At 41.2% G+C, this 18,495-nt stretch overlaps 1 protein-coding gene across 1 annotated transcript in view; it reads left to right on the top strand.

Annotated features, from left to right (window-relative positions):
- Positions 1 to 785: 785 nt before the first annotated feature.
- BTC (betacellulin) overlaps positions 786 to 18,495 on the top strand; it is a 39,646-nt gene continuing 21,936 nt past the window's right edge. Inside the window, exons 1-2 of the mRNA XM_073805337.1 lie at positions 786 to 872; positions 1,032 to 1,184. Of these exons, the coding sequence (XP_073661438.1) occupies positions 1,121 to 1,184 (64 nt within the window). The 5' untranslated portion in view covers positions 786 to 872; positions 1,032 to 1,120. The remainder of the gene's footprint in view (positions 873 to 1,031; positions 1,185 to 18,495) is intronic.

Raw genomic sequence — 18,495 nt, 5'->3', positions numbered from 1 at the left:
TGTTTATTGGACTTTCGGATGCTATAGAAATACAACTTCTGTACTGAGGAGGCATGATTACACATATTGATCAAGAAAGAGGACTATAGATCAGTAAGAAAACTGCTGTACGCTTTAGTTATTTTGGAGACAAATCATGTAAGGTAAAACTGGATGCTACTTTCTGTCTTTGAAAGCTGTGCGGATGCCTTTGTGTTCCAGGAAATGCTTGGTGCAGAACCATCAGATTCCACGTCTCCTCAAAGAAGAGATGTGTTGAGGTAGAGATAGTGCTTGGGAAGCCCCAGGCAAAAAGGATTCTCCTTATTCTTATAGATCCAACAGAGTTGATGAATTAAATAAATAAATGAAAATACAATGGATAGACGAGTAAATGGAGAAATAAAAAAATATAAGTGACATCCTTAAAGTAGCTCTTGGTGAGCCCACACTCCCAGATATTCAACAAATTACGTATGGAAAAGAGAAGCTTGGAAATTGTCAAATGCCTGAGGTTAACCACAGTGAGTGTTGGCTCTGGTCCCTCCAGGACACCAGCAATTGGCTGAAATAAGGGGAGCTGGAATTCCAGAGCAGTCCGAGTCTGCCGTTCTCGCTCAGTGGGCTCGGGGAGGGAGTTTAGAGCCGGCTTGCTCCACGGCGGCCCGCAGGCCCCGCACCTCGGGCCCCTCCACGTGCTCTCTCTCCGCTCCCTCCCCACCTCCTCGACTCCCCAAGGGGAGGGAAATGAACCTTCAGGTGCGACCCAGCAGGGGGCGTGGGTGAGCTGACCCGAGGGGAGCCCGCAAGTGTCCCGTTGTGTGGGTGTGGGGTCACTTGGGTGGGAACGGCGTGGAGGCCACCACGACGAAGTCCTGCGCCTCGTCGATGGGGTGTGTGCAGAAAGAGCGCGGATAAATAGGAGGCTCCCTCTTCCCGGCGACACTCGCGTAGCCGGTCGGCCGCCCGCCCGGGGTGTCCGCCCGCCCGGTAGCCGGGTGGCAGCCTGGGGAGTAGTTTTGCTTCCTGCTAGCTCCGGGATTCGTTTCCAGGCACCCCGTCGGGCGCCCGTGGCCGGGAAGGGGGCGCAGGAGGAGGCGGGAGACTCGTCTCGGGGCTGCTAGGCCCGGCAGCGGGGTTGATGGCCCGGGACGTCCCGGGCAGCGACGCCAGCTCCCTGCCACTGCTCCTGGCCCTCGCCCTGGGTAAGTGGTCGCTGGAGACCCAGGAGGAAAGTCTAGGGTGGAGTCGCAGGGAGGGCGAGCCTTCCGCGCTGGCATTTGGACCCGAGGGGGCCCTGGGGTTGGCAGGGGCGGGTCGAAGAACTTGGACGACTGGGGTAGCACGAGGTTAAGAATCCGGCACTTGGGCACCTGGGGCTGCACCTGTTGCGGCGGCCCTGGGCGCAGGGGGCGGTCCGAGGGCGGAAGGGATCCCGTGGGCGGGCGCAGAGCGGAGGGCCTGGGCGCCGGTGCTCTTGGGCGTTGCGGCGCGGTGCCCGCGAGCGAGGAGGTGTGGCAGGTGGAGGATTTTGGGAAATCCACCAAAGTGGGAGCCTGGGAGACTAGACCGAAAAGACATCCCCTGGGAAGAAGAGGAAAGGGAACTCCCTGGCTTGAGATGCGGGCCTCTGGGAGTGCGGAGCAGGGTGGAGAGCAGTTTGCCTGGGCGCGTGCCAGGGAGAGGAAGGGGACGACCCCGGAGAGTCGAGAGCTGAGGAAGGCCCGAAAATGAATTATTCCACCCCTTTCTTGCTGGCAAAGTTGAGAGGGTCAGGAGGAGGGAGAAAAGATTCAACTTTTGAGACCTGGATCTCCTGTTCCTGATAGGGAAACAAAAGGAAAGGGAGATGACATATTTTTACTGAGGGCAGTATTGATGAAACACATAGCTGCTTTACTTGGAGTATATTATTTCCTGTTTTAAGGAGAAGTTGCAGAGAGAAAACTTTTCTTCACTTCGAAGGTGAAACTGGGGTGGTTAGGTTAAGGACTACTGGGTGTGGTCAGTCATCTGGTGTGAGGGGACAGTGGCTAGTGGGAGAAGTGGTAGGATGCCCGGCCCTCCCGGAGGCTCTCCTCACCTCCTTGGGAGTCAGTGCTGGCAGAGAAAGAGCTGGAACTTCGGATGCTGGGGCAAGTTTATACTGCTGGAAGCAGTGTTCTCCTCACTCTCTAGTATGGGAAGGTAGCAGGTAGATACTTAAGTGGGAAAATCCTACTACCGCAAGACATCCCCTCTGCATCATGATCATTTGTGTGGGGTGCAGGCAGAGGGAAGGGAAACTGGCAATATTTTGTAGTCCTAGCTGGGATGAGGGGTAGGGACATCTGGGCTTGGGGCATCAATGCGAGAGGAGGGGCGTCTCCACAGCTGAAGTGTCTATGTGATGAGGACACTACCTTCCAGCCTGGAAAGGGCCAGTCTTTCTCTTATGGAGGAAAAGAGGTGGGATCTAAATGGAAACCTCCATTTGGCTGTGTCCTTGGAATAAGAGAGGTGCCTTAAACGTGTCATGACCTTGGTCAGAAGTGGATCAGACTTAGATCATGGTTAGAGAGAAAGGACTGATTTACAAACCCCGCAGAGGAAGAGGTCAGAAACAGTTTGGAGTGATGTGGAGCGTGAAGAAGGGCAATGGGCCTGAGAGTTAGGCCTAGAGACAGGGCTATGCTTTGCCAGCATCACTTGGATGAAGCTGGCATTCTCTTCCTCCATTTTATCTGGTCTGTCCTACTGTCAAAGTGTTTACTGAAAATCTGCTACAGTCAGCAAGATGCTAGAGTATATGGGAATGGGGGTGGGAGGAGGGCTCAAGAGAGTCCTAAGACATGATTCTTGCCCTAAAAGATGTTACGTTGAAGTTGGGAATGCAGGACTAACAGATATGAAACAATAGGAGAAAAAGTCATGAAACCGGCGAAAGGAGAGCTCAACAGGGAGGGATGGAGCAGTGGGGAGATTGCATGGAGGACCTGAGTGGGTAGGATTGAAACTTGGCAGGATTTGAAATATCCGTAGTAGGGGAGAGAGGGAGACGAAAGGCAGTAAAAGCATTTAGTAAAGGGTTGGTGATGGGAATGAGATTAATTTCCTGGGGAGACAGGCAGTCAGCCTGCCAGAAAGTAGAACTGATGAGAGGCAGACAAATTATGAAGAGCCAAAAAAGCCAGGTTAAAATATTTTGATATAAATCAATAAACAGTTAATCACACACCATCATAGGCCTTGAATACAGAGTGATATAATACAAGCAATGATTTGAGGAGATAAACCTGGCAGTGGGGTGCAGTGTGGGAGGAGGGGAGAGGGCCAGAGGACCTGATTGTCTCAGGTATAATCCAGGCACAAGCTAATACAGGACAAGATTAGGGTGATGTACCAGCAGAAGTGTTATGGTAGAAGTGACTATTTCAGGTTGATGGACATTCTTCCCTATTTACCATCACACGGTACTTTATTTTTTTCTCAAAACTTGTCAAAAGGCAGAAACGAAAAAAAACAAAACAGAATTCTAACCCAGTGCTGTTGTAACTCAGGGTAACCTAAGTGTGCAACTGCCTTGTTGAATGTTTGGTTTAGGGAATTGAATTCAGTCTCTAGACTCCCTAAGAGGCTCCACTCCTTGCAAAATGCCAAAGGATGTAATTTGTTGACCTCAGTGTTTCCATTAAATGGTCCTATTTACTTTTAAGTCTCATTCCTAATTTAAGTCACATGTTATCTTATTTACTTCTTGAAAAGAATGTGAGCAACGGCTGTGTGATGTTCTAGGTGTGTGTGCGCGTGCGTGTGTATGTATGTCACAGTGAAAGTGCCTTGAGAGCTGGTACTGAGCAGACGTTGAGACCTGGTTCCAGCTTCTGCCATTCTGTGACTTGAGATGTCTGTAAGTTACAATTCTCTGGGCATTGTTTTTCTCATTTATAAAATAAACGAGTTGCTTTAGATGAGACTAAGGTGCTTACCAACTTGACATTCTGCTGATCTTTAATGAACATTTCTACTGGGAATTTAAGAGAAAATTTTTTTACAATAATATTTAACTTCCATTTACTTGTAATGGGTCTTTGTTTCCTGTAAACTTTACCTTAACAAAGAGAACCATGGATGCTTGCTTGTTTGATAAATACGGTAAAGGGGCAATAAATTTGTTTAAAGTTTTTTTTTTAATCTTGAAGAAATTGGACTCCCTATTTATTCTGTTTTTAAATTTCTCCCTCTCATCCAATTGCTATAACAAACTAAAGCTAAAATCATAACTAGTGAAAAAGGGAAAAAAACGTTTCTTTTTAAAAAAATGAGTGAGTTTTAAGGTCAAAAATATGTTCCCCTCCTTATTAAAATCCAAACCATTAATATATGTAAGTTGGTTTTTTAAGTTCTTCTTGAGAATATGAATGTATTCATGATGTAATATCTAGGTTTCAAGTTGTAAAGCAAGTAGGCGGCAGCAGGTAAAATTCTCATTGTACAAAGGAAGTAGCTGAAGCCCCACACAGTGAAGATTTTAGAATGTGCCTCTTCAGATATGCTTTGGGGCTTAGAAGAGCATTAGGAGTTTTTTTCCTCTTCAAAAATCCCAGGTTTCGCAGGCCACACTTGCATATTAACAAGTGTTACAAATCAAATTTTGCTATTGCTCCATTCTCAGTTGTTGTGTGGAAATTCCCAAATAATTCTGCAAGAAAGATCCCAGTAATGCAGACAAGCTTTGTAGTGCCCACTGAAGGTGGCCCTGCTGAGGCTTGGCCTGCAGATATCTGTGCTGAGGTCAAAGGTGCCCAGGACAGAGAGTGCATGTGTCTGTCCACACCCCTGGCACTGCCCCATCTCTGTTGAGACTGCTCACCCCAGTACCCTGTGCTCCTGAAATCCATGGAGAGCCCAGTGGGAAAGCCTCATCTTGTTTTTTTCTCACCCTCTAATAGTAATCAACTCATGAATGTCACTAGGAGGCTGAGGGGACAGTCAGAGAAACAGCACCAAACTGTTGTCCGGGTCACTCTTCTAATCCATGAACCATGCTTGTCAACTTCTCCTCTAGAATTAGTGTCTTCCCAGGAGGGTCCAAATAAGCCAGAATCTGGGCTGCATGCAGTTTAGGCTTAAGCCACGATCCTGATACACTTCTAAAACTGCACACGAACCCCTGGATCCACAAAGAATCCATATTCCAGTTGGTCAAGAGTCCGCCAAAGTAAAATTCAAGAGGAAAGTCATCTGATTAAAACGACTATGCTTTGTACTGCTAATGATGCAGTTTGCCCAGCCATATCTGTGTCTTAAAAGAGGAACCTTGGAAGCCCAAATGAATCTATAATTGCTAGATTTTAAAGAAATGAGGAGATTTTTTAGATCGTTGGAGAGAGATTGGGTATTTAATCTTAATTTACATCAGTTAGGTAGTAACCTACTTCGATTATCAGCAAGATCAAGTCAAATAGCGAAGAAGTACTTTTATTCATTCTTTACATTTTTTTGAGGATATGTAGTATATTATTTACCTGACCTGTAGACCAGAAGCACTGATTCCGAAACAGTGACAAAATGTATAACAATGTTTGTGTTCAGCCTTCTTATTTCAAAGTGTCTCTGTTGGTTGTATAACAGGATGAGTTACTAATATAGCATTTCTCTCTTTGCAACACCATGGATTTACTCATTCCATTAGCCTTATGTTTGAGATGTTGAGATGTATAAAGAGTTCCTGGCACATAGTGGGAGCTGAAAACATATTAGTTAATTGAATGAGTGAATGCAAGTGACTGTTTGTGACAATGCCCAGGCATTAAAGGGACAGTAGGTTCAGTAAAGAAAACAGTTCTATTTCTTGTTGGCAAAACATGCCCACTGCTCAGAGATGATGTAGAAGGACGTGTTTCTTCATCTCTTCTTACTTGGGACTTGCTTCCCATCTTGATAGAGATCCTTTCACAGACGGACTTTTGTTTGGCAAGTAGTAAGTCTACTTCTGTTTCTCATGTTCGGTAATGCTACCTATCTCTCGTATATTTGGTTCATATATTTGGTTCTCCCCCATATTTGAATGGGGGAGACAGTGGGCGATAGGACACTAAAGTATAGTACAATGACATAACACTGTATTTAAGAGGAACCCAGTTCTCCTGACTTATTTTAAAAGCATTTAAGTTCATTCTAGCAGTCTCCTACCATCTTTGCGTTCTCTGCTGCCTACTCATGCATCTGTGGCACCCCAGGCACTGGCTATACCTCATGTTCTTGGACGCTTGGCTCTTCATCCCAGCCAGGAAACCTGCCTACTCATATCCCAGGCCCAGGCCATCCCAGCTGGTAGTGAACAGTTGGCATTGATCAGACCAGGTGTTTTCCTTTGGTCTGTGCCTAGAATCACTTTGGCCATCCTACTCTGACCCTGTCCTTAAATGAACCTGAATCTGTGGGTGACTCCTGCACTTTCCTGGGCTGCTTGCAACACTATGACACTTAGGGCACGCTCCTTAGGGCAAATGGAGAGAGGTGACCTTGCTTTACGTTCCCCCTGATTGGACCTGTAGGCCTATTCCTGAGGAGTAAAAAGAGCATATCCTGCATCAACGTGATGTTGTAGTCAAGAGTGTAGACTCTGAGCCAGACCATCTAGGCATGACTCCCCTGTTGCTGCGATTTACCCACTCCTTAATCTTGGACAAATCTCTTAAACCCTGTTGGCCTCAGTTCCTTCATCTGTAAAAGCTGACAGCAATAGAACCAAGACTATTATGTGGACTAAGTGAGTTACTACATAAAGCACTTAAACTGTGTCTGGATCATAGTTAAGTTCTGGATTAACATGAGCTGTTATAATGGATAATTGGAAAGCACAGAAGAAATCATTAATTTAAAAAATTTGGATTTTTAAATTCTGGGTACTTCTGAAATGTAATCAGTGTCTACCAACTGGTGGAAAAACTTCACCTTGCCTTTATCTCTCCAATTCCAGCTCCCACTAGTTATGAAATAGGCAATAGATAAAAATTCTCAAGAGTTCTCTTTTGGCTGGCTTTGATAGGAAGGAACAAATGTAAGAAATGCCACTGCAAAAGCAAAGTGCTTATCTGTTTCTTAAAAAAAAGGTCTATAGATTCTTCTTCAACTGCCAATTTTGATCCTAGTTTTATGCAGTGAAAAGCTTTCCAGCACTTTCCTGACATTGATACCCAAACCCAACATCTTAAGGTGAATCAGATAAAAAGTGAGCCTTCACTAGCAGAGAAAAATGAAATATTTACAAGATAATTTTAATACTTTTAATCTCATCAAAATGGGGTTGTCTCATTTATTGGGGTTATGCAAATAATTGTCTTAACTAAAAAGAAATAAATTGTCATTTTGGAAGAATGAATGATGATGCAATGTCAAAGTTAATTTCTAAATGTCAGACAAATGGAAAATAAGTTGTTTTAGAAAAGTTGTCTAATGACAAAATAATTTTGTTTAGATTTTAAGGAGCAGACAACCATGCATAAATATTCAGTTTTTCCATAATAACTGTCTTGTAACATTGAGAAAGTTACTTAATCTCCCTGTGCTGCATTTTCTTATGTATAGAATGATAATAATGATAATAGTACCTATCATCTAGGGACACAGGAGTGTTTTGAGCATAAAATGGGATAATGCAGGAAAAGATTTTAGTAGAATAGTTGGCTAGAAAATGCTCAATATTTATGAATATTCTTAACTTTGTGAATATGTAGATAACTTTGAAAGTATTTCATAGGTATGTCTAAAAAGGAGAAATAGAATCATTGTGTTCATTTAAGCCAGCTGGAGTGTGTTTGTACTTTGATCAAAGGAAATTGCTGTAATATTCACCACTGGAAGCAAGCAAAGGAAAAAAAAAAAAATAGAAATCTGCCCCCATCATAACCATGCTTTCAACAGTTCTTTAAACAGTTCCATTAGAATGTAAGTACCACGATGGCAGGGATTTTTGTCTGATTTGTTCACAGCTATATTCCCAGTGCCTAGAGGATTATTGTGCATAGTAGGTGCTCAATATATATTTGTTCAAAGAATAAATCTGGGGCTTCCCTGGTGGCGCAGTGGTTGAGAGTCCGCCTGCCGATGCAGGGGACACGGGTTCGTGCCCCAGTCCGGGAGGATCCCACATATCGCGGAGTGGCTGGGCCCGTGAGCCATGGCCGCTGAGCCTGCGCGTCCGGAGCCTGTGCTCTGCAACGGGAGAGGCCACAACAGTGAGAGGCCCACGTACCTCAAAAAAAAAAAGAATAAATCTGAATGCACACAGCCCAGGAAGTTCTCCTAGACCCGTAGCTTCTCATAGCGCATCGCAAAGATCTTGACGTAAACCTTGTAATTTCAGCATGTGCCCATGCGCATGCTTTCCTAGCTGCCACAATCAGAAACTAGAACTGTTTTCCAGTATCTGTTTATATTCCATCTTTAATGTCTTCGAATTTGCTAACAATGACTTATTTTAGACAGTTCCTCACTGAGATGGCGGCTGTACCTCCTATTCCGGAGTAGGCTGACCTGATAGAATGAGATTTGCTCATGACATTGAGATATTGACTACCACCATCGGCAAAACGGCAACTTATCCAAAAGCAAGAATTTATCCCGAACCACTGTGGCATAGTGTTGGGTCGGTTGTTGGGAAGTACAGTCTTTATTTCTAAAACATGTAATAATGAGGAAGACATAGCTAAGTATTTGTACTATTTTAAAGTGTGTCTAATACTATTATAAAGTGTGTCTAATACTGTGTTTAGCATTAAGGAGAGCTGTCCAAGTCACTGTCTTTCCAAAAAGAGTTTGTATTATATTGGGTATAAATGTTCATCAGAAATGAAACATCGTATAGTAAGTAGTTCAATACTTAACGGAGTTTAAATTACCTAGTACAGACTAAACATCTCAGAGAAGGAGAATTTATTATGGGCTGAAGTGATTGTGAAAAAGATATCACCAAGGAAACAGGGAACTGAGTTAGTTTTTCCACGATGGTGGTAGAGGAAAAAAAATGGGAGAAAAATTAGAAGGTGGATAAATTAATTACTTTTTTTCTTTTTTTGGTGAAGCAGAGAGTGAGCAGACTCAAAGCATAGAACAAAGAGTTGATTTTGTGTGGTATTGAGGGAAATATTGACTGGATAAGGACTTGTTTTTCAGAATGAGGACATTAGGCAGGATTCTGAAATTTAAAAATTTTTTATTTTTTTTGCCGATGAGTGTCCTGGTTGTCATGCCTTCGGCTCTTTGGTCCTGAAGCGTTTGCTGGAGAAAACAACTCATCCCTGGACACCGACACCCCTATCCCACAGGCAGCGTAACCTACACCCTCCCCCAGGATCCTGAATTCTTAAAGCAGTGACGTCTTTGCCGGATTTCCTAGGAATTGGAGCTAGGAGGTTTTCTAATTTACATAAATGTATGCTTTTAATTATATGTCAAGACCTTATTTTAAAATATTATATGGTCTCCTACCTGAGGAGCCTGTTTTAATTCTGTGGAAATGTCTAGACTCCATTTTTACTGGAGGCCCTATAGCTTGGTGAAGAGCTAAGTACAGATCAGAGGCTGGCCTGAGTGGTTTGCTTCAAGGTTCCTAACCATGTACTGCTAGGCTTTCTAAGGCTGGAGGTGGCTCATAACCAGGGGGTAGCCCCACACCCATCTTAGAGTAGCAGTGTCACCTGGAGAAAGAGACTTATCCAAGAGGCCAGATTCAGGGAACTGGCTCATGACCACATAACACTTAGAGAGAGACGAAACTAAATGGGAATGAACTTTATTTTTCTCACAGAAGACCTCACTTTATTCTATGACAGCTCCATTCTCTACCATTAAGGGCATCATTTTGTCCCTAACTCATGTTAGAAGGACTCCTTCTCGGGAGTGCAATAATAATGGTTAATGGGTAGCTACTGTGATATTTTCAATAGGGGAATCATACAGGGAGTGCAGTGGTTTTAAGATTGGTTTTACCTAGCCCAGAAAGCCTGGACCAGGCAATGGAGAGCAAGGAATAAATTCAATAAATATTTCTAAGCAACAATTTATATGAATGACTTGTCTAAGTAACAAAAAAAGTATTAAAGCTGTTTCCAACACTGTTAACCTGGGAGAGAACAAGAATTTATGGTACCATATGTGAAAGAGAACTTCCCTTTTCTGGTGAGGATGTGAACTGCTTTTGAGACATTCAAAAGTCTTATAAGCATTTGGAAATATGGACGTTGACTTCAAATTAGAGCAGTGGACCCCAGGTCTGATTGTTCTTCCAAGAAAAGCAAAAAGTACAGATTATTAGGCCTCTCCCCAGACCTACTAAAGTCTGGTTGACATGTCCCTGTGAATCTAAATTTTTAAAGACTTTTCAGGAGAAGAAACAAATTTTCCTTCTGGAATAACTACAAATAATAGAGGTGGATACTCCCCCCTCTAAGAGGTAGAGCTTAAGTCCTTGACCTCGTTGAGTGTAGGCTGGATTTGGTGACTTGCTTCCAGAGAATAGAGTATGAAAAGGAAAAAAAATAAATAACCTTACAGTGTAAAAATCCCTTAACCAAGTGGTCAGGGTAAATGTCATCAAAGATGCCAAATTCCTAAGAGTTTTGACACATGAAAAGGACATTAATGGAAAATTGATGAAGTCAGAATGTAGTCTTGAGTTTAGTCAATAGTAATCTACCAATGCTGGTTCTTAATTTTGATAAATGTACCACAGTAGTGAAAGATGATAATATTAGAGGAAATGAAAGTGGGTGAGGGGTGCACAGGAATGCTGTGTACTTTGCAACTTTTCTGTAAATCTAAAATTATTACAAAATTAAAAAAATATTACAAAAAAGACTCTACAGGAAATTTTAATGGCCACCCAGTTTGGACAATCATCTGGTTAGAAAATAGGGCTGAAAATATAAATGAATCATTTAGCTGATTATAATTTCAGGCTCAAGCACAGTGCCTAGCACACAGTAAACCCTCACTACATATTTGTTCCAACACTAAGTCTATGGGTATTTCGTGAGATCAAATGGCATTATAAAAAAGAAGACCAAGGCAACATCATAGATAGAAAGTAGAATGGTGGTTGCCAGGGATTGGGGGAGCGGGAAATGGGGAGTTAGTGGGTATGGAGTTTCAGTTTTGTGAGATAAAAAGAATTCTGGAGATCAGGTGGTTATGGTTGTACAACAATATAAATGTACTTAATATCATTGAACGGTATATTTATAAATGATTAAGATAGTAAGTTTTATGTTGTATATATTTTACCACAATAAAAATGATCAGAAGAAAAAGAGGACTGAAAGTAGAGTGTTGATGACACCCATATATGGTGTAGGTGTCAGAAAAGTAACTGGCAGAGTTGAGTGAAAAGGGAAGGATAAGTCAAGAAGCCAAGAGGAGGGTGATTTTTAGATGGAAGATTTGGGAAGTTCAACCATATCAAATACTGTGGAGATGGACGAGGCTGAGGCTCCGGAGGAGGTCACTGGTGAGTGAGCTCTGAGGAAATCATTGATGCTCTGGAAAGACAAGAGACAGGAGATTGATGGGGAAGCCAAAGACACACACACACGCACACACACGTGCGCACACACACACACATAACTGAAAGGATAGAAGGATAGAGGTCAGGGTGGTGGGTAGAAAAGAGAAAGTTTTGGTTATGAGAGTCAATTTCAAATCGTTGAAAAGGTGACCCAGCAAAGGTTTCCTCTGTGTAGTTCAGAGTATACAACTTGGATTAATGAACTAACATTCCTGGAAGACAGCTCTCACATTAATTTAGGAAATTTTCTCCCAAGTAGAGCTCTGAAAAACTGGAATCAGCTGCCTTGGGATGCGGTGATCTTCCCGTGCCTGGGCATGTCCGTGGTCTGGATTGCATTCACGGGAAGCTGTGTAGAGGTGATTCCTAGGTGAGGTAGGAGTTGGACCAAATGACCACCAAAGGTTCTTATGACTCCATGAATTATAGACGCTACTATAATGTTACTTAACTTTGGGGGTACTTTGGAGGTTGGTACTGTCAGCTGACTTCTCTGCAAGGAGAAGACGCAGGACAGATGGAGACCTGGGGAGCTAATGGTAAAGACTTTTGAAAAAGAAAATCACTTGAGTGACTTCACTCCCACCTGGCCCAAACTGTATTCCACCATGTCTTTTCCTGAATAGAAATATCAAGGTTAACATCACCAATAATGCCATGTAGATATCATGTACCCCTCATATGATGTGATGAGAGGACATCTTGGGATATAGTATCAATCCCTTGCCCCAGGCTCAGTTTTTGCCTTAAAGATGCTGCACTCTTTATATTTTACCAACTATTAAGATAATAGTTATGACCTGGGATCCTGTTGTGATGGGGAAAAACCCTAGCATAACTATAATTGATTAATTATTTTGCAAAAATTTCAAATGTTATTATTTCAGGAGACAAATTTCTAACATTGCAAATTTCTAACATCCTGTGATAGGAAACTTCTGTGAGAAGATTCTCTACTTGTTTTTAGATAAATGATAATTATCCTGTAATAGAGGGTAAGAAGAACAAAATGTGATTTAGATGCCAGGTGAAACGATACACTTTCCATTTGCCTTCGCAGAAGGGTAGCAAAAGAAATGCACCCCGTTCTTTCTTAACGATTTCTACCCAACAGCATTCACCACTATTAAATACTTCTTGATTTCTAGATTAGTCAGCTGCTTTATTCAGGATGTGGTGAACAGACATTGAAGTTTCAACTGGAAACGTGGTGTGACTATTTCTTAATGAGTCATTTTCATAGGTCACACAAGAAAAATCAGTTGAATTATTTCACAGTCACACCACACACATCAAGAAGGCCCTTGTTTCTTTTTTTTTTTAAACCTTTATTGGAGTATAATTGCTTTACAATGGTGTGCTAGTTTCTGCTTTATAACAAAGTGAATCAGTTATACATATACATATGTTCCCATATCTCTTCCCTCTTGTGTCTCCCTCCCTCCCACCCTCCCTATCCCACCCCTCTAGGTGGTCACAAAGCACCAAGCTGATCTCCCAGGCCCTTGTTTCTTGATACTTCTCTGTATAATTCTTCACTCCAGCTGGACATCTTTACTCATTGTCCCCCAAAACACACTCAGCTCATTTCTACGTCATTGCCTTCGGTCCAGTTTAGTTTCCAACTTCTTTTGTGAAAGTTTTCCCTATAATTTCTTCAGCTTAACATTGCCTCTTTTTGGAATTCTATTAGAATTTATTTTCTTTATACCTGGCAATTATACTGTCTGATATTGATTGATTGATGTTTCTGGTCTCTGCAAATGGTTTGATCAATAAAGATAATAATGGGTTAAAGTTAAGTTGGCTTGAGTTATCCTAACTCATTTTAAGGGCCTAAATTCTGGGGCTTTTTCAGGTTGGGAGAGCATCTACTCTGACACCCTATGTTCTTTTCTTTACCATTATTAAAGCTTGATGACTGTTTCCTCATGGGTCAGAGGCTGTGTTATCGCTGGATCCAGAAGCCAACTCCACTATTCCTCCTCACTTTGCACTCAGATAATCCTCCTTGATAACAAATTGTTCTTTTTCCATGGTTCCTTTTGCCTCCTCTCTTTGAACTATTATGGAAATTCAGTGATCCCAGAGCTTTTCATTTAAAGTGCTACAATGTCTGACTGTCTGGTCCGGCCTTATCATAAAGGGATAGAATTCAAAACGTCAAGTTTTGACAACTGATGGTTTCTAAGAAATTAGCTCTAGGTTGCTATAGGGTTCCCATTCAATTTAGTCATTGTTGTCACAGATTTAATAACGGTCATGGCAAAAATAAAATGGTGGATTTACTGGCAAAGGCATTATCGTGGTGTTGACAACTTTCAGATATGTGAGTTAATTTATGCATGACAGGTTGTTAAATTACTTCCCTCTCTGGGCTTTAAAAATATAAGAGTGTGGAGTTCTTTTATGAGTTAAAAAAATGTTATTCATCATTCTAAGCCCTTCTTAAACACCAAGATATTGTTTATACCATTTGGAATAGAATTTTTTTTGGAGGCGGAGGAAGGAGGTCATATTCTACTCCCCTGATTTTGAATGGACATAAACTATTTGTGAAGACCCTCTTATTTTTTCTCTACCCTTGTCTTGGCCTCCCCTCCTGGCTCTGAAAACCTGTCTTTCAGTTTTATAGAATTGGCAGTCCTCCAGGTGGTGTGATTTGAGAGACCTTAGAAAAATCCCTCCTTGTCCTGGAACAAGGCTCCCCCAAGGTGTCCTGGTGCCCCAAATCCTCACTGTACTGGGACACAGAATCGTGCACTTCTTAAGGGCCTTTCAACTACCTCCCCTGTCCCTTGATCAGCTCTCCCCTCATACCAGCTTGCCCCTCTTTTGGGACTTCGAGGCCGTGTCCCAGGGCATGTGTTCTGGCCTCTTACTCACCAAGGGGCCAGAGATTGGGGGAGGCAGCACCCAGTGGGGAAAATTCTGTCCAAAAGAAAATGGGTGATGGAAGTGACTGGGGCAGAGAAATTCCTCCTTCATTCTTTCTTCTGTGAGCAACTTCAAGACGCAGTTCCTTTCTGAACCTTTTACATGGCCCTTGGATGAGTGAATGTGTCACTCATTTCGGTGTCTTTGTGGCTCACTCTGGAGCTGCACCCAGCATGATGGGTACACACATTGCATTGCTTTGCCTCCTTCTCTGCTTACGTCCCTTTTTCTCATTCTCATGGCCCAGAGCTTGTACCTCCCCAATAAAGTGATAACCCCTTAATCTGTGTCTCAGGCTCTGCTTTCCAGAAGACCCAGGTTGACGCACTTGATTCTAGAGTATTTCTGTGGAGTTAAGCAATTTCTCTCCTTGCAGGTCTGCTTTGAAAGTAAATACATTTAGAAAGGGAAATCTATGAAGAAATTATGTTCTATTAGGGGAAATGTTAAAGCAGAAGGAGGATACTGGTTTATAGGAGGGGAAAAGACAACAACAAAAAAGACAGAAAAGGAGTTAAAAAAAGATGAAGGAGAACATCAATGTCAAACTTAATCTATTTCACACTTTTTTACTCAGCCACCCGTAAGCTCAATGTTAAACAGCATTTCCACCACTTAATATATTTTTTCAACTCCATTTTAGACATGTCCTCTTTTTGGACATAGAAAATACTTTTTGTGTGTAGTATGCACACTCAAGATTCTGATTTTCTTTTTGACAATAAAGACACATTGGGAAATTCCCCAGATGCTTATAGTTTTTACTCCTAACATTGATTTAAATTTTAAAATTTTGTTAACTTTATTTTTCAGAAATTAAAATTAGATCTCTAATCAAATATAATCCATTTGACTGTTAAATAGTATCATCTAAGATCTGACTTTATCTGTTATATTTGTATCACTGAATCACTTAACTAACCAACTGAATCAGTAACTCCCCTCTGACATAAACACCATGCTGAGTACTGGCGGAACTGTGCTGAAAATACAAAGAACCATACATGCAGAAGATGGCATATTTCTAGTAAGCAGTTGAGGTGCATTAATGTCAAATATCTTTTTAAAAACACTGGAGAAAAGCAGCATGTGGAAAGACCAACATACAGATTTTCCTCATTGAACACATATGTATAAGTGTACTATAGAAGTATAGTATGTATGTATTTATCTTTTGTAGTTTGTTTCATAAGCATATTTTATACACAAGTCAAATCACATCATAAATGTAGAAATTTGTCAATATTCATTAATGAGAGTTGAGAATCTATATGAGTAATAAGAATTCTTTTTTACTTCTGTTCTCTTAGAGCTGCTATTCTGTTGAGTGCCTACCTTGTGCCAGGCATTACCGGGGTTAATAATTCATAATTTACTTTTTGCACTTTCTTTAAACAGATAGTTAAATCGTTACCATGTAAGTTATATATCATGGGCCTCAGTTTACAGATGGGGACCCTGAAGTTCAATGCTGAGTAACTTAATCTTATCACAAAGCTGGTGATTAAAAGGTACATTCAGGATTCAAGTACAGCTCCATTTGACTTCAAATATCTTTTTCCTATTAATCTATACTGCTTCCCTCTAATATAAATGAAATATCAGAGATCTGACTGTGAAATATTCTTCTAATTTCAGCTTATATTCATAAATTGACACATTCTCTGTTGATTTACAGTTGAATTGTCTAATGGGACATGGAGTGTGGTTTGATTCCTAAAATAAGATTGATGTGACATCATAGGAAATCACTGGATTTAGTAAACACAAGTAGAAGTTAGGGTATCTAAGAAGATATCCTAAGTTATCAGAATATACTGTATGGTCATTTTGAGATAATGTTATGTTTGCTTAAAAAATATAAAATGTACTTGGCTCTAAAAATGGAAAGTTCAGCTCAGAGATGAGGCAAATACAGCATATATGACTGTTTAGGTTGGTCACATTTGATCTTTTTAAGTAGTTGATCCAGCTGGTGTATGACTTACCTCAGCGTTAGCAGTAACTTTGAGACAGTGGGTCATGCTCCTTGTCAAGCTGTGTCTCTCTGAATGCTTGTATTGTTCCCAATGACTTCATTCTCCGTGACGGCTGATGGGGATAATACTTTTAATACATTCTGTAATTTTTAATTTGAGAATCTCAAAGTGCATAAAAGTAAATGGAGCTTTGACTCACTAAAGTAGAATTGGGTTTCTTTTCCTTTTTGTCTTTCATTTCATGAGTGGAGTTGGTATTTAAAAACCAACCCCAGAGAATATGGGGACATGTGTATGCATATGGCTGATTCACTTTGTTGTGTAACAGAAACTAACACAGTATTGTGAAGCAATTATGCTCCAATAAAGATCTATTACAAAATAATAAAATAAAATAAAATGTTCCACTAAAAAAAAAAGAAAAAAAAAAAAAACAACCCCAGAAATAGGAACTCAATATCCAGTCACTTAGCAAATGCAGCTAATCTAACATTATTTTGTTTTATTTTGGTTTTATTCCTTGAATGCATCTGCGAATTCTGCAGGTCATGTGCAGCAGGGAGGCATGGGTAATAGGTGGAATGAAAGAGTAAGAAAACAAAGAGATTGTGAAATATTTGGATGACAGGTAAAATTTAACACAGTAACATTTAAAATGGGCAAGTACAAAATCATTTCTCAGATTAAAATGAAACAAAACAGAGCAAAACCAAAAAGAACAAAAAAGCCACGAATACACTGCTTTCCGACAGTATAAGTGGTTTAAGAGCTTCTATTTATTCTAAGCAGAATAAAACCCCTGTATTTAATGGAATAGTTAAAAAGGGCTGATATGCTATGCAGCTGCAGTATCAGGAATATGGTGCCCGCAATGTGAGAGGTGAGAGCCCCACTCTATTCTGTCTTTGCCAAACCATGTAAAATGGCCCTGTATTTTAACCTTGTTTTTAAGGAGGATGTCAAGGCTCATGAGAGGTCTTGATGATGTCAGGTAAAATACGGTTGGAGGAACCAGGAGGTTTAGCCTGAGGAGGAGAAATCCTTTCAGGAAGACTTGATCTCTGGCTTCAAATATACGAGGATCAGTCACGAGAAAGAGAGATTAGACTTATTCTAGGTGATTCCAATGAGCAGAGTAAAACTATGGGAAGGCAAAAACCAGTTCAACATAAAGAAGCATTTATAGAGCTTTAGAAATAGGTGCTTAATTTTTTTTGAATGAATGAATGATTGTGAGTGAAAGAATGGATGAATGGTCTCATTGAAATGTGATGCCTTAGAAGGGAGTGAAGTCTCTGTGCTGAAATTTTAAAGGTGAACTCTCCCAGGGGATGTTTTTAGGGGAGCTGAGGGTTGGTAGGAGATTTGAATACCTCTAAGGTTCTTACTAATTCTGAAATTTAATATAATTTGTGACTCTTTTAAATGAAGATCTTATGTTTTCCATATCTAAGTTTGGAGAGAATTGCAATGGTTCTCAACCAATGTAATTTCTCCCCCAAGGAAGCACTTGGCAAGGTCTGGGGACAGTTTTGATTGTAACATCTCAGTGGTAGGTGGAGGAAGGGAGGGGGATGCTACTGGCATTTTGTGGGTAAAAGCCAGGGATACTGCTAGTCATAGTACAATGCACAGCATCCCACAGCAAAGAGTTATCCAGTCCAAATGCCAGTAATGCGGAAGTTGAGAAACACGTTAGATGTTTCCCACTCATTTTACCCAGAACTTGGATTTCCTTGAGCAATGAGGTCAGATGTATTGAATGTAAAATACATTTAAGCTCTTATTTTCCAAAGACTTTCCATTCACTCAAAATAGAGTTATACTTGCCAGAATTACTAACTTTGACTGCAAAGAACTACATCGCACTTGCAGAAGTGGCCCTGCCTTTTGGGCTAAACTGTCCAACCTCTCTGCTCTGTCATTAATTCATCCTTTGCCTCTCTCCTGTGCCTTTGGCATCTTCCTGTCAATGATCTTTCATAATAAAACAAAAGCAAAATAACTCTCTTTTTTTCTGTACATATTGACTAATCTTAACCCCCCTCCCTT

This window comes from Tursiops truncatus, chromosome 5 (assembly GCF_011762595.2).
Source record: "Tursiops truncatus isolate mTurTru1 chromosome 5, mTurTru1.mat.Y, whole genome shotgun sequence".
In the NCBI taxonomy this organism is placed as follows: Eukaryota; Metazoa; Chordata; class Mammalia; order Artiodactyla; family Delphinidae; genus Tursiops; species Tursiops truncatus.
Note: the sequence above shows the minus strand (reverse complement) of the source record. Positions and strands in the feature narration are given on the sequence as shown.